Source organism: Meriones unguiculatus, chromosome 3 (genome assembly GCF_030254825.1).
Source record: "Meriones unguiculatus strain TT.TT164.6M chromosome 3, Bangor_MerUng_6.1, whole genome shotgun sequence".
NCBI classification, from domain to species: Eukaryota; Metazoa; Chordata; class Mammalia; order Rodentia; family Muridae; genus Meriones; species Meriones unguiculatus.
Genome location: NC_083351.1, coordinates 178,767,474 through 178,784,277, shown reverse-complemented (window position 1 = coordinate 178,784,277; position 16,804 = coordinate 178,767,474). Strand labels below are relative to the sequence as shown.

At 39.4% G+C, this 16,804-nt stretch overlaps 1 protein-coding gene across 1 annotated transcript in view; it reads right to left on the bottom strand.

Annotated features, from left to right (window-relative positions):
• The window catches only part of Ccdc18 (coiled-coil domain containing 18), a 100,700-nt gene that overhangs the window by 41,768 nt on the left and 42,128 nt on the right, over positions 1-16,804 (bottom strand). The window contains exons 15-18 of the mRNA XM_060381106.1: positions 9,522-9,653; positions 4,862-4,996; positions 4,669-4,746; positions 875-991 (exon numbers count right to left, since the gene is read on the bottom strand). Of these exons, the coding sequence (XP_060237089.1) occupies positions 875-991; positions 4,669-4,746; positions 4,862-4,996; positions 9,522-9,653 (462 nt within the window). The remainder of the gene's footprint in view (positions 1-874; positions 992-4,668; positions 4,747-4,861; positions 4,997-9,521; positions 9,654-16,804) is intronic.

Here is a 16,804-nt window from a genome sequence, read left to right as displayed (position 1 = left end):
TCTATACTTCATTTTTAGACCTTTCCCCTTCACAGATATAAAACCAAAATCACTTCATAATAAAAGTGGGTGATGTTTATCATACTAGATATTAATATTACAGTCGTTTACATGATGTTGCAGCAAATGAATCCAGAATATTCATATTCTAACACACAAAGAAATAACAATATCAACTACTAATCAACTTCACCAACTCACTCTAAATATTTAAAGTTTCAGCATGCTGGTCTCCAAAATTTCCTTAAAGGTACCACTAAGGTAGATATGGTGGTGTACACCTAAAACCCCAGCACTTGGGAGGCTGAGGGAGAAGAATTACAAATTAGAGGCTGGCTAGAGCCACACAGCAACGCCTTCCTGTATCAAAAAAACAAAACAAGTGGGTGGAGGTTGAGGTTATAGAAATAATAAAACAACTTTTGTTGTTGTTTTGTTTTATGAGATAGGGTTTCTCTGTGTAGCCCTGGTTGTTCTAGAATCGCTCTGTAGACCAGGCTGGCCTTGAACTCACAGAGATCCACCTGCCTCTGTCTCCCAAGTGGTGGGCCTTGGATACAATGGACCAATCTTGTCTTTAAAAACATCAAAGAAAACAAAGTATATTGAAAACACTATCTCAAAATAAAATGAAACAACAATAACAATAAAAACTTCTAAAGTTGAGGCTGGAGAGATGACTCAGATGTTAAGAGCACTGGCTGCTCTTCCAGAGGTTTTGAGTTCATTTCTCAGCAACCATGGTGGCTTACAACAATCTGTACTGAGAACTGGTGCCCTCTTCTGGCCTGCAAGTAAACATGCAGACAGAGCTTTTATAACATTAAAAAAGAAAAAAAAAAAGTAAATTTTGCTAAATAAAGGAATAATTTACCTCTTCTGATTTCTTCTTCAGTTGTTTTTCAAAATTTTCCTTATTTCCTTCCAACTGATTCAAATGCAAAGCCAGTTCTTCCTTACAGATTTCCAATGCTGAATCCAGTTGTCTGACCTAAAAGCAGAAAAAGCAAACTATAACAGCAAAAAGAAGGAAGGAAGGAAGGAAGGAAGGAAGGAAGGAAGGAAGGAAGGAAGGAAGGAAGGAAGGAAGGAAGGAAGGAAGGAAGAAAGGAAGGAGAAAGAAAGACCAAGGCTGGGTGTGGAGGCACATGCGTTTATGCCAGCACTCAGGAGGCAAAGGAAGGCAACACGCTAAGTTCCAGGCCAGCCTGGTCTACATGGTGAGTTCCAGGAAATCCAGCCCTACAAAGAGAGACCCTGTCATTAAAAAAACAAACAAACAAACAAACAAAAAGAAAACAATATTGACTTAATAACTTACCATTAGTGACTATTTATTATATATACAATATTTTACAGATTTATCTCCTAATGTTACTTTACTGCTTCAAACACTAAAATGGGGCAATAAGATGGCTAAGCCAGCAAAAGCACTTGCTCTGCAAGCCTGGTGAGCTGAGTTTGATGCCCAGAAACTATGGTGGAACAAAACAATCGACTCAGGAAAGATATTTTGACCTCCACCACCCACGCACTACAACACACGCACGTGCACTGTAGCAAACAATCCCAACACACACACAAAGAAATAAAAACTTTAAGAAAAATTTAAACCTCTAAAAGAGTTGTATTTAGGATATAAAATGATATGACAGAAAAGATTCACTGAAAGAACTCATTCTTCATGGCAAACCAGGGAAGCAAAGAGAAAGCACAGAATAGAGTCCTGAACAAAACAGGAGTTAACTAAGCACAGAAGCACACTCTAGAAAGAGGGAGTACGTCCAAGGGCAAGGCAACAGTGAAAGACAACAGTGAGAGGTGGGAGGACCTAGAGGTATAGGTTTGCAAGAAATGGTAACTTGAAAGAATGACAAGTAGACACTCCAAAAACACTCTTTTAAGGTAAACATATTGCTAAAATAAGACATTTGGAAATGTTGGTTTATTGAGAAGATGAAGAATGTATCGCTGCACAGTGGTCACTAACGCCTTTAATCCCAGTACTCAGGAGGCAGAGGCAAGCAGATCTCTGAGTTTGAGACTAGCCTGGTCTACAGAGTGCGTTTCAGGATAATCAGGGCCACACAGAGAGACCCTGTCTTGCGGGGGAGGGTCAGGAGGACACTTTAGCCTGCACAGGGTATTGGGGAGGAGCTAGAGACTCCTTTTACAATCAATTGGACCTTTGATAGAGCTCTCTGTTTTGGCTTGCAAAAGCCCTGAGGGAAGGAACTCTAGGTAAGAGACAGAGTTCCTCTCTCTGGGCTTGCAGAAACAACAGAAAAGCAACTAGCAGGACACATATAAAAACAGAATTTTAGGAAAGAGAGTGATGAAGCCCCCTCATAGGATTGGAGGGGCTTAAGAGAAAGGTAGACTAGCTAGGCAAAATGACACAGATAGAAAGATTTCTAAAGAGCTAGTAGTTTATTTGCAGAATCAGGCTGGTAAATAGATATTTTATATGTAGTTCAGAAAATGAGCTGGCAGGCTTTTACCTCAGCTTATGCCTCCCGTGTCTTTACTGGATTAAATATTAGATAATTTAGGTCAGCCTCAATCTTTTGGAAGTCTTCTAGGCTCTCCTCTCAGGTGCTAGGATTACGGGCAGAGGCTACTATGCTTGACCTGCATACTAATTTTTCAAATTAAGTTTACTATTCCATCTGTAACTGAATTGACATGACAGTAAATGTTAAAGAATTGCTGAATTCTGTAGGAATAACTATGGTGTGGTGGTTAATATTCATTTAAAGTTTAGTCTTACTATATTTGAGGGACCAAAGTGTAAAAAAATTCCTCTAACATGTAAGCCCCCAACTTACACAGGCTGCACCCTAGCAGCCCACTTTCCCAGACATTGAAGACTATTTTTTTCTTTTTTCCTTTGTTTTTTGTTGGTGGTGATGGTTTTTGGTTTTTTGAAACAGGTTCCTCTGCATAGCCTTGGCTCTCTTGGACTTGCTTTGCAGACCAGGCTGGTCTCAAACTCACAGAGATCTGCCCGACTCTGCCTCCCCAAGTGCTGGGATTATAGGCGTGTACCACTGCGCCAGGCTGAAGGCTATTTTAAAATTGACTGGTCTTGTAAAATTTGCTGTTCTAGCAAGATAACTGGCCATAAGACTAACTGCTACCCCTGCTTTTGTAATTGAACTTGCTTGCTCTGCTCAAAAGGACCAGGACAGCTGCAAGACAGACATGTTTACTAAACTCAGACCTTGCCTGCATCTAGACAAAATCCATGTAGTCTGTGGTTTGCCTTTATGACATGCTACATCTTGGGTGTGCTCTCAGGTGCAGCCCTGGCCCCACAGTGGATGTCGGTATGTAAAATGAAAGCCTCTTAAAATATTTATGGCCACGGTGCATTTCTGAGTGACCCCAGAGTCATAACAATACACAAAGGTGTAAGTGTTGGGCTGGAGAGATAGCTCACTCAGTAAAGCGCTGGTGCAGCACAGGCGGGATCACAGTTCAGATTTCCAGCACTCACATAAAGCCCCGTGTGGCAGCATGCATGGGTGTATATGATTCTATCACTAGAGAGGCAAGACAGGCAGATCGCTGAAGCTCACAGGCCAGGCTAACCAGATGAACTGGCAAGCCCCAGGGTTGGTGAGCTATGCTATCTCAAAAAATAAGAAGGAGGAAGAGACCGATTTCAGCTTCTAACCTCCATACATACAGATACATATGTACTACACGAGCACGCACGCACACACACACACACACATCTCCCTTTCTCCATAATTTTTTACATGAACATTCCCAATCATAAAACAGGTTACAAACAGAATAGTAGGCAGAAAGTAGGTATCTTTTATATTCAAGCTATTTGCAGTTCATGATGGCAGCATATTCAGATGTATTAACTCTAATAAAATGAATACATAGTAGTTCTTTATTCACAAAAGAAACATTTCAAAGATTATAGGCTTGAGTCCTAATGTAGTCTTTTCATACACAGACAAGCATTCACACACAAACTTAATGCCTTCCCACCTTAATCGAGCACTTCTGCTCCGTGGCTACAGCTCCTCTAGTCTGAGATACTACAGTAAAACCAGCACTTCCTTGTTTTCTAAAGCTGCTTAAATTATATTTATTTGTGTGTGGGAGGGTATGTGTGCACATGAGCTCTCCTCCTGTGTTATTTTTCATTGGTAACACTAATAGTTGCAATTATAGAAAAAAATAAATTACTTAAAAATTCCTTTGTGTATATTCTGAGGCCAGAAAGGAGTGGGCTCCCCTGGAGCTGGAGTTAGAGGCAACTGTAACTGCCCAGCAGGCTGCTGGAGCTGAACTCGGTCCTATTCAAGAACAGCACAGACTCTTAACCACAAAGCCATTTTCCCAGCCCTGCAACTGCTTTCATATATTACAATTTTAATAATTTAGCAGGAAGAAAAGTATAAAGATATCCTTAAGAGTAAAATAAAGGGCTGATAAGATGGCTCAGCAGGTAAAGGTTATTTCCAAACCTGCTTACCTAAATTCTGTCCTTCAAACCCACGTGATGGAAGGAGAGAACTGACTCCTGACTTCACACTCATGCTATAGCATGCATATGCACACACATGTACATATGTGCACACAAATACACACACACAAACATACACGTGTGCACACACAAAAACACACAAAGTATACTATACTAGCCTTGATTGTTTCTTCAGAGACTTGAACCTGCAGTGCTTTCAAAGCTTCATCTTTCTTCATATTTTCTTTTTCCATTTCCTGTAAATAAATTTTTGTAAGAAAAATGTAAGGTTGCAAATAAATAATGAGAATATATTAAATTTGTTACAGAAGTATAAACTTAAAATGTTGGCTTTTAAAAAGATGATTTTACCACTTTACTTTCTGTCAGGAGTCTATCTAGTGATTCAAGGTGATGTTGTTTACATAGTATATCTTGCTGCAAAATGGACATAGTCTTTTCCTGTTCTTTAAATTGCTGCTCTCTTTTCTCCAGTTGAGTTTCAAGCTAAATATAAAAAACAAGGTCTTCATATTACATTTTAAAAACACCAGGAACACTTTAAACAGAAACAAATATATTTGAAAGTACATAAATTTTTGCATTTTAGAAATTTCCTTCAGTTTCTCTTATTTAAAAAAAAATTAAATCATGTGCCTATCCCTTTTCCCTTTCCTCTACTGATCTTTATCATCGACTTGACTGTTTGGTGCTTTTATTGAATATATAGCATCCTAAATATGAAATACAATTCTGTTTGAAATTCTGCATAGATTGTACCAGTGTCTTTGGGCTTTGACAGCCTGTTTTTGTTCCCTCCGCATAGCTCCAGACGCTCACTTGTGCTGACAGGCGTGGATCTGTTTATTTACTTTAGGAAGCGCTGTACTCTACGTAAGGGATTACCTTTGCTTTGATGCCTGCCACAAATGCTGCGATAACATCCTTTATACAAGTCTGCTATGCACAGAAAGCTTGTTCCCTCAAACAAGTCACCTAGAGATAGACTTCCTGTTTGTAGGATAGGCTCATTTTCATTTCAGTACTTATTCTCTTGCAAGTACACCAATTTTTTCTCTCTCTCCTTTCATCCTTTGTTGTTTTTGGTTTTTGAGACCAGGTCCCACTCTGTAGCCTAGGCTCTGCTGAGACTGATAGCAGTCTTGGCGAGATGGCCCAGAGGGTAAGAGCACTTACTGCAGAGGACCCAGATTTGAGGCTCACAGATGCCTGTAATTTCAGGTCCAGGGGATCGGAAACCCTTTTCTGGGCCATGGGCACCACGCATTTACACAATGCACACAGACGTGCATGCAAAACACTGATAATGTAAGATAAAACAAGCAACTCTTCACAGCCATTAAAGTGTGTGAATTCTGGTTTTCTTTATCATATATACAATCGTGTGCATGTGTTCAGCAAGGGTCTTAGCCTTACTTTAGGCTAGCCTGAGCCTTTGAAGTAAATTTGACTGTCCTAGAACTCGTTACAGTGCTTCTCTCTTAGCCTTTCAAGTGCTAAGAATCACAGGTGTGCACCACTATATTAAGTTAAAATCTATACTTTAATTAGAAGTAAAATTTTATTCCCCACAATTTAAGCAATAACTGGTAAAAACAAACTCAAAAAAATAAAAAATTAGTATGGCCACACGGATGAAGGCCGGAGGTCTGTATCAGTTGTCTTCCAGGTCCTTCCAGATTACTTTCTGAGAAAGTAAACCTTCTCTTTTAATGAATGCAGTTTAGTGGCTGGTGAGTCTGGCTAGGGATCTCCTTGCTAGCACTGGGATTAAAGATGCCTGGCTTTTTATGTGGGAGGTGGAGAACCAAACTCAGATCCCCAGGCCCCTCCAAAATACTGTAGTCTAAATAGGAATCAAATCAAATTAAAATAATATCCTAAAGTGGAAAAAAACCTTTATAAAAAAGTTCCCAAAAAGTCATGATTCTGAACATGAAGAATTGAAACCATTTAGCAAAATGCAGCTGCTAAAAATTATGTGTGCACATGTATTACTCAGTCATTCCCTGTTGTACATATATATTTGGTTCTCCGTCTGGGAAGGCAAACACTACAGACTGAAAATACTTATCTGTGTTGAGTATTTCCTTCTGATTATTTCCTAAACAATACAGCACAGTAACTATATAACTGTTTATATACTGTTTACATTGAATTAGGTATCAAAAGTACTCTAGAGATATTTAAGGGATGTAGAATGAAGTTATATACAAATTTATGTTATTTTACATAAAGAATTTGAGCATTCTCAGGGTTTGGTATCTGTGGGATGAATTTCCCAAGAATATAAATGACTATACTATATGCATGAAAGTTTACAAACATGCAGGGGGAAAACAGCTGGGAAGACAGGGGAAAATAAGGGAAGACATAAACTACGATCTTAACAATTCTAGATATTTATTTATATATTTATTTGTTTTTTTGTTTGTTTGTTTTGTTTTTTATTTATGGGCAGGGTCTCAGTACATAGTTCTAGCTGGCCTAAAACTTGCTATGTAGACCAGGTTGGCCTTGACCTCACAGGAATCAACCTACCTCTGTCTCCTGAGTACTGGGATTAAAGGTACCTGTCACCATACCCGGGATAAATGATAGGAGTGTGGAGTATCAAATCTGTGGAACTGGGGTTACGAGAAGCTGTGAGCTGCCAGATATGGTTGTTGAGAGATTAATCTAGGTCCTCTCGAAGAACAGCGAGTGCTCTTAACTAGGGGTCATTTCTTCAGCTCCTAGACTTAAAAAAAAATTATATACAGAAATCATTTTTCCTTTTTTTAAATTTTAGGTTTTGTGGGGTTTGGGGCGGTCTGTGTGTTTGTGTGCATATGTTTGTCCATGTGCATATACAGGTCAATGGTCAATGTTGGTTGACTTCCTCAATCATACTCGGCCTTATTTTTTAAGACTGGGTCCGTTACTGAGCCTGTAACTCTCAGATTCTGCTCGATTGCCTTGTCAGCAAGCCCCAGAGATCTTTCCATCTCCACCTCCCTAGTGCTGGGATTAAAAACATGAAACACACACACACACACACACACACACACACACACAAAAACATGAAACACTTCACCTGGCTTACGTGGGCCCTTAGGATCAAAATCAGTTATCATGTTATCTCTGTAGTCCCTATGCTTTCAAATTTTCATATACCCATAAACTCATGAAACCTCAAACACAGTCAAGATATAGATTAGTTCCTTCATCTTCAAGTTAACTTTGTGTTGGCCTTTCATAGTCAGACTTTTTTTTTAATTCTTCATTAATTACACTTTATTCACTTTGTATCCCATAATCAGACTTTTGAGCACCCCAACCTTTGGCATTTGTTGAGCTGTTCTCTGATACATAGTTTAGGCTACATGGCAAGTACAGGGCCAACCTGGGTTACAGAGGATCCTGCCTCAAAAAAAAAAAAAATAATAATAATAATAATAAACCAGAACCATACTTTATTTGTTCATTCAAGGAAGTTACAGGTTTGTTTCCAGGTTTAAAAATTATGAGTAATACTACAATAAACACTATTTACAGGCTTTATTGTAAACATAAGTTTCCAATATTCTAGGATTACAGGGAAATATTTGAAGCATTTTCTCTTAGAAAATATCACAGTATTTTCTAAAGCATAACATTTTGCATTCTTACTAAAAACAAATGAAGAGTACACCTTTTTCTTTTTTTAATTCTTGTCAGTATTTGCTATTATCAATCTTCTCTCTCATTCCCTAGCTTCACGTTCTAATAAGAATAAAATAGTATTTTATTGTCTTTGTCTCATTTTTGGATTTAGATACCAGCCTTCATTGTCAAATGAGTTTGAAAGTGGTTCAACTTGGGGCTGGAGAGATGGCTCAGAGGTTAAGAGCACTCACTATTCTTCCAAAGGTCCTGAGTTCAATTCCCAGCAACCACATGATGGCTCATAACCATCTATAGTAAAATCTGGTGTGCAGGCAGAATGTTGTATAGATAATAAATAAATCTTAATAACAACAAAGAAAAGAAAGTGGTTCAACTTATTCTGGTAGACTACATCAGACTGGTAGACTATATTTCTTCAAGTGTTTAGAAGAATTTAGCAGTGAAACCACACAGACCTGAAATTTCTTTTGGAAAAATGTGAAACTATGCTTATTTTGTTTTTAAAAACCAGATTTCATTATGTATTCCTGGCTGGTCTGAAACTCGTTATAAAGATCACACTGGTCTTGTGTCTCACAGAGATCCATCCGCCTCCGTCTACCAAGTACTGGTTCAGCCTAAGTTCAATTCTTCAGTTTTTTTTTTTTTTTATTACTTTGTGTTTTATGGTCTTCAATGATATACCTCTTTTATTCCTAATTCTTTTAAACCTCTAGTCATATGCATTAACAGTTTATAAATTTTACTGAACACTTTTAGAGTTTCCTTATTTATTTATTCTTAAAAAGAAGAGCATAACATTTTATTTCTTTTCATGTGCACATATGTGTAAGTGCATGAAGGTCAGAGAATACTGTTCAGGAATCAGGCTCTCCTTCCACTATGTGGGTTCTGGGATACAAACTCCAGTCAGGCTTGGAGGCAGGCACCTACGTCTGCTGAGCCACCTCACTAGCAGACTACCTGCATAGAATGCACAATGCCCTGGTTTCATTTGCACAACCACAAAAAAAAAAAAAAAAAAAAAAAAAAAAAAGCAAACCCTGGAGCCAAGTGCAGTGGCACTGTCTTTAATCCCAGGACTTAGGAAGCAGAGACAGATGGATCTCTATGAATTCAAGACCAGCCTGGTCAACAGAGTGAACTGAGTTCAAGACAGCCAGAGATTCATAGTGAGACATGCCCACCCCACCCCCACACCACCAAAAAAAGAAAGAAAGAAAGAAAAAGAAAAAAACATCGGGAAATTATTAAAAAAGAGTGAGGTTCTTATTATAGACTTTGTCATTAATTTCTCTAAGCCATTGTTTCTTTGTTGGAACTTAAAGAATTTGGGGTTAGAATGTACTAAAGAATACATTACTTGTTCAATCTGTTTTTCCATTTCATTATGCTGTTCAAGGTGGATTTTCTTTGCTTTTTCAAAAGCAAAACAAATTTTCTCATGTTCTGTATTGATATTGGATTCTAGGCTTCTTATTTTTTCATTCTTCTCCTAGAAACAAAAATATTGGAAAGAATATAACTAAAAGCTAGTTTGAGGTTAAAAAAAATAAAATAAATGAATCCAGCAATGTTGGATTAGCTGGAATATAGCCTGTAAGTCATTCTAATAAATCTCTTTTCATATATATATAGAGAGAGAGAGAAAGAGAGAGAGATTTGCTCTTTAAGTTCTGTTACTCTAAAGAACTCTGACTAGTACAAGATAGCCACACCCAAGAAAACACGTGATAAATAATCCTAGACCAGCAAATCAAAAGAGAGGAAACACACATGTTCATGTGTAGACACACACACACACACACACACACACCCCACAACGAAATAACAGGAATCAACATTGCTCACTGATAGGTCTCAACATCAGTAGTCTTAACTCCCCCATAAAAAGATAAAATAACAGAATGGCTTTGAAAACAAGATCCACCCTTCTATTGCATCCAAGAAAAATACCTTAATATCAAGGATAGATATCACTTCAGGAAAAAAAAAAAAAAAAGATGGAAAAGTTAATCTAAGCGAACAGACCTAAAAATCAAGTTGGTGTAGCCATTTTAAAATCTGACAAAATAGACTTTGAGACAAAACTAATCAGAAGAGAAGAGGAAGGATACTATGGAGTCATCAAAGAAAAATCCATCAAGAGGATATTGCAATTTCTTTCATTTATTTATTTGTAATACTTGTTTATTTATTTATTTATTTATTGGCTCAAGGTAGCCCTAGCTATCCTAGAACTCCACTCTGAAGACTAGGCTGGCCTTGAACTCAGATATATGCCTGCCTTTGCCTCCTTCGTGCTGAGATTAAAGGTGTGTGTGCCACCACTGCCCAACTGGATGCTGCAATTCTTAACATCTATACACCAAACACAGAAGACCAAAGTTCATAAAACGAACAGTGATAGTGGGTGACTTCAATACCCAACTTTCAGCAAGGTAGCAGGATACAAAATCAACCATTTCAGAGAAACAATACCTTTCATGATAGCCTGAAAAAAATATAAAATAACTTGGGATAACTTTAAGCAAACAAGGGAAGGATTTGTATGATAAAAAATCTTAAGACACTGAAGAAAGAAACTGAGGAAAATAGCAAAATATGAAAATATTTCCCATACTCATACAGCAATAGGGTTAAAATAATAAAAATGGCCATTCTACCAAAAGCAATCTACAGATTAAATGCAATCACCTAAAATCCCAACAAAATTCTTTAAAAAACTTGACGGGATAATTTTCAACTTTATATGTAAGCACATACACACATAAATACACACACACCAAGGGGGGGGGCAGGAAAGCTAAAACTAACCTGAATAGCAAAACAAAACAAAACAAAACAAAACAAAACAAAACAAAAAAACAATTTCTGGAGGCATCACCATCCCTGACCTCAATTTGTACTACAGAGTTAAAACTAAAGTAAGAAAAACAACATAATGCTGGCACAAAACAAACACACTAATCAATGGAGCAGAACTGAAGACCCAGAAATAAGTCCACACTTATGGAGAGGCCAAAATCGCACAGCAGGAAAAGGAGCTTCTTCAACAAACAGTGCGGGTGGAACTGGATGGGTGCATGTAAAAGAGTACAAATGGAACCACCCTACACAAAACACTGTTGGACGCTGCTGCTGGCTCAAAGTCTGGCATTGCCGGAAAGCCCCTGAGTTCAGCGCTAAAATAACGGACTCCCTTCCTCAGCTGGGTTCCCGCCTCTCTGCCTGATTTGGGGAAACCTCAGATCCTCTCAGGAGTCACATGTTCCTTAGTAGGATTACAGGCCCAACCCTTTCCCATAAGAAACCCGTCCAGTGTGCACCGGGGATGCTGAGAAACACCCTCTCCATGCTGGTGAGATGTCTTGGTACCATAGCTTTCAGCCAAGGACGCTTTTCCATCCTCAAGTTCTCCCCCACCTCCACCCTGCTGCCCATAGGATAATGAAGTCCTGTGTTCCCTTCTTAAGACAGGACTGACTCTAACTAGCAGTGTTTTCAAAGCAAAGACTCATGACAAAACCTTTGGCAGAGTACAGGAAATCATAAGAAAGATTGGGAGTTAGTCTGATACAGAAAGGATAGGAGCTCCACAAGGACCAAATATATCTGGGCACAGGGTCTTTTCTGAGACTGACATTCAACCAAGGACCATGGATGGATATAACCTAGAACCTCTGCTCAGATGTAGCCTATGGTAGCTCAGTAACCAATTGGTTTCCCAAAGTGAGGGGAACAAGGACTATTTCTAACAGGAACTCAATGACTGGCTCTTTGGCCTCCCCATCCCCCAAGGGAGGAGCAGTCCTGTTAGGCCACAGAGGAGGGCTTTGCAGCCAGTCCTGAAGATACCTGATAAAATAGGATCAGATGAATGGGGAGGAGGTCCCCCCCATCAGTGGACCTGGAAAGGGGCACGGTGGAGATGAGGGAGGGTGGGAGGGGCTGGGAGGGAATGAGGGATCGGGACACGGCTGGGATACAGAGTTAATAAAATGTAACTGATAAGAAAAAATAAAATTAAAAAAATAAAAATAAAAATAGAAAAGAAAAAAAAAAAAGAAAAAGACAGGACTGTGCTGCTGCACGTAAGTCAAGTATCCCCGGCACTCCTAGCCCTATCGAACCAAACATACTCACCCCCAAAACCCTCCCACTGCCCAAAGTTTATAGGTCCCTATTTCTCATGAAATAAGGGGACAGCCATCTTCTATTTTACCATGATCATCTGAGACTCATCATTTATAGGGAAGGAAGGGCTCCTCTCCAAAAGATTAGCCATTGGAGCCCCTGTCACCACAAGCTGCTGTCTGATGTGAGCTTCTACCATTCTTCAGCGTGTCAGTGCAGATTGCTGCCACCATCTTTCTTGTACCCACCACTGTGACCATCTGCGAAGGTGAGCAGCTGGCTGTACTCAAAGCAGCCATTCTGTCTGCCTGAACCAAACTGGCAGCCTGCCACTGCCTCTCAGTTTCAGAGGCCTGGGACCAGCTGCCACTGAATCATGAGTTAGGCCAGGCCTTCACTGCCACCTGGCTTCGGTTTCAGGGGCCCTGAGCTCACTGCCAACTGGCCTGGTGCTGGCAGCCCAGCTAAAGAGCAGGAAAACTTATAGTGATCTTCTGACCCTGATCTTGGTTCTGTGTTCCACCCTTCTCAGACCAGACACTGGCATTCCTGGGAGAGGCAGAACCTTTGAACCCGCCCTTCACCCTTTTCTGCCCAGAAGCCAATGGCACTTCCAGTTGGGCAGCATCCAGGCCTCCGTGGAAACATGGAATGCTAAAACACAACTCTAAAAAATCACAGATCGCAACACACAGCCAAATACACTGAACTTGATAAAAGAGGAAGTAGGAAATAGCCTTGAATTCAACAGCACAAAAAACAAAAACAAAACAAACAAACAAACAAACAAAAAAAAAAACACTTTCTCAAGAGAACACTGATAGCACAGGCACTAACAACACAATTTATGTGGCACCTCATGAAACTGAAAAGGATCTCTACAGCAAAGAACAGCATCATTTGGACAATGTGAAAGGCTACAGATTTTTACTAAGTATAAATCCTATACAGTGCTAATATCCAAAATATATAAATAACTTAAAAAATGGACATCAAGAAAACAAATAACCCAATTTAAAAAATAGAGTACATACCTAAACAGAGAGTTCCCATAAGATGAAACACAAACAGCTGAGAAGCACTTAGTCATCAGGGAAACACAAGCTACAACTACTTTGAGGTTTCCTATTACATCAATCAAGATGGTCAAGATCAATAAAACACATGGCAGCTCGTGCTGGTGAGGATGTGGAGTAAGGGGAGCACTCATCCTTGCTCGTGGGAGTGCAAACTTATACAAATGCCATGGAAATCAGTGTGGCAGCTCCTCAGAAAGATGGAAATCAATCTACCTCAAGTTTCGAATATGTATATAACCAAAAAACGCTTCATCCTACTATACAGACACTTGTTCAACCATGTTCATTGCAACTGATAATAGCCAGAAATTTAAAACAGCCTACATTTCACCAATGGATCAATGAGTAAAGAAAATGTGGTATGTTTACACAATGGACTATTACTCAGCTGTTAAACAAAATGAAATCAAGCCAGGCTTGGTGGCGCACTCCTGTAATCCCAGGCTTGGGGAAGCAGAGGCAGGTGGATCTCTGTGAGTTCAAGGCCAGCCAGGGCTACAAAGAGAAACCCTGCCTCAATAAATAAATAAATAAATAAATAAATAAATAAACATAAATAAACAAACAAGTAAATGAATATACATATAAAAATTTTAAAAATCATGAAATTTACAGGTAAATGGATAGAACTAGAAAAACTGATCCTGAGTGAGGTAACTCAGATCCAGAAAAACAAATATGGTATATATTTGCCTATATGCAGATGCTGGTCAGTCATGACAAGCAAAATACAGTCTGTAATAACTGCAAAGGCTACATGTAGGGTAAAGAACCAGACAGGAGGGATGGATCCCCCTAGGAAGGAGAAATAGGATAGTTACAGATGGAGGCTGGGGATTGACTGGAATAAGAGGATCAAAAAGAGTGAAAGGAAAGAAGGGAGTGAAGGAGGGAATATGGGAGAAAGAGCTAAAACTAAGGGACATATGGAAACCTAATACAGTAGAAACTTACTAAAATATATACATATATGAAGATGATCTAAATGAAATTGTCAAATAATAGGGAGACAAAGCCCCAACTGGATATCTCTCAAAACTAAATGAAGCTGCCAGTACTGGAAATGGGTTACATCTAATTAAGTGGTTGGCCCAAAGGGGCCCATGGTAACTCAAACAACCCAGGCTATTCCCAAAGCTATTGGTGGCTCCCCATAAGCTGGTGGCAAGGCTCTACTGCTGAAGACAGCACCCACACAACTCACTGAACACGGAGAAGGTGAGCTGGTGCCTACACAGAGCCTTCACCCTTACAGATTGGCATTCACAGAATTGGAAGGTACTCTGCACACCACCAAAGGAGAAAGGTAAACACCAACCCAACTACAAAGCCTCCATCTCTAAGACTGACTGCCTGAAAGACGCTCTAGTACAATAGTGGCACAAAGCTTGTGGTGGTAACCCACCAGCAACTGATCTGACTTACGGCCCACTCCACAAGATGGAACCCATACTCAAAACTCCTTGGGTGGCCAAGAACCTGAAACTAGATAGGCCAGGGACCTAGAGGAAAACCAGATACTACTGTTCTGCTAAAGAAACATAGCAATAAAATGGCTCCTAACAACATCATGATGTATCAGTGTCTGGCATAGCCATCACCACAGAAACTTCTTCCCAAAGCAGATGGGAATAAATATAGAGACCAGACATTATGCAGAGAGTGAAAGACCTTGGGGACACTCAGCTCTAAAAAGATGATTCCACCAAATCTCTCTCCCTAGTCCATGGCTCAGGAAATTCTGAGTATGAGGAGGTGGCAAGAATGTAAGGGCAGAAGGATGGAGGACAGCAAAGAATCAAGGCCTGTGTGACAACACTGCTGACCACACATATGAATTCACAGATTCTGGCAACATGCACAGGGCCTGCCCTGGTCTGCACCAGATGGGGTCCTAGAGCTGACCTCCCTAACCCAGAAGCTATCTACAGTTGAGAGCCACTTGGAAATAAAAAATTAGTTTTCTCCAAGGGAGTCTCCCCGGGGAAACAAACTACTCTTAAGGGTCGGCCCCATGTCCAGCTGTAGATGACCAACACAAAACAAACTCAATGACATTTTTGGAGGTTTTTTGTTTCCTAATGTTGTCAGAGCCCCCCCCCCCCAACCAGGCACTTTGTATATACATTATCACTTTTGGTTTTGAGTTTTTGTGGCATCCCGGTGTGCAAAGATGTATGTGTCTCTTTATATGCATTTCTTATGCTTTTTCTTTGGCTATTTTTCTTGTTTGGTTGTTTGGTCATATTCCGATTTGTTTTCTGAATTACCTCATTTTATTTTATTATTATGGGTGTTGATTCTGGATGGAAGGTGAGGTAGGAAGGAAATAGGAAGGGGAAGGGAAGGAGAAACTGAAATCAAAATATATTTTATGAAAAAAATATTTTCAATGAAAGAAAAAAATTAAAATAAATAATGACCTCAAAAAGGATACAAACAAACAAATTGATAAATTAAAGAAATCAATCTAAAAGTTATACAAGAATGTAAGCTACATTATGAAGAAAACCAGAAAAATAGATGAGAAAATCATCAATATGGGCAAAATAATTTAACACTATGGAATGAAATGGAACAGCAAAGAAACAGAGCTCTGGAGATGCAGATGCTGGAGATGAAAAGCACAGTGTGTCAACTAAAAAATACAGTGGAAAGTATCACCTTCACATATCAGTTAAGGGAAGAGGAGAAGAAAAAGAAGAGGAAGAGGAGGAGGAAAAAGAAGAGGAAAAAGGAAAAATAAGAGAAAGAGGAAAGAGAAAGAACAACAAGAACAAGAAGAGGAAGAGAAAAAAAAGAAATAAAGGAGGATAAAAAAGGAAGAAAAGAAAAAGAAACAGCAGCAGCACGGCCACAACCTCCTGAAACTCTGGGATACCCTGAAGTAATAAACCTAAGAATCCATTGGACAGGAGAAGGAGCTAAGGTAAAAACTAAGTCACTAAGAATCATCTAGTCCCTGAAGTTACAAGCAGAAAACTTAACAACAAAACTGCAGATACTCAAATGCAAGAGTCTTTTAGCATCATAAACACAAAGAGCCAGAAAAGACTCTACAACACAGTCTAAGCAATATTTCAAAATTACAAAGCAAAGACAGACCACTGAAATGTGTCAGTGGGCAAAGACACTTGGCACCAAGTCTGATGAGGCAAATTTAATCCCTGGGATCCATATGGTAAGAAGAAAAAAAACTGTCTCCTGAAATCTGTCCTCTGACCGTCACAAGCACAGAGAGGTACCCAGAGTTAGTCTGGCTTGGTAGCAGAGGCCCCAAATCCCAGCTCTGAGGGAACAGAACAAGAGGATCTCTGTGAGTTCAAGGCCAGCTAGGGCTACAGTGAGATCCTGTCTTAAATTAAAAAAAAAAAAAAAAAGACACCAAGTGTTGCTGTGTGGACTGTCCACATGTACCTGCACACATAAA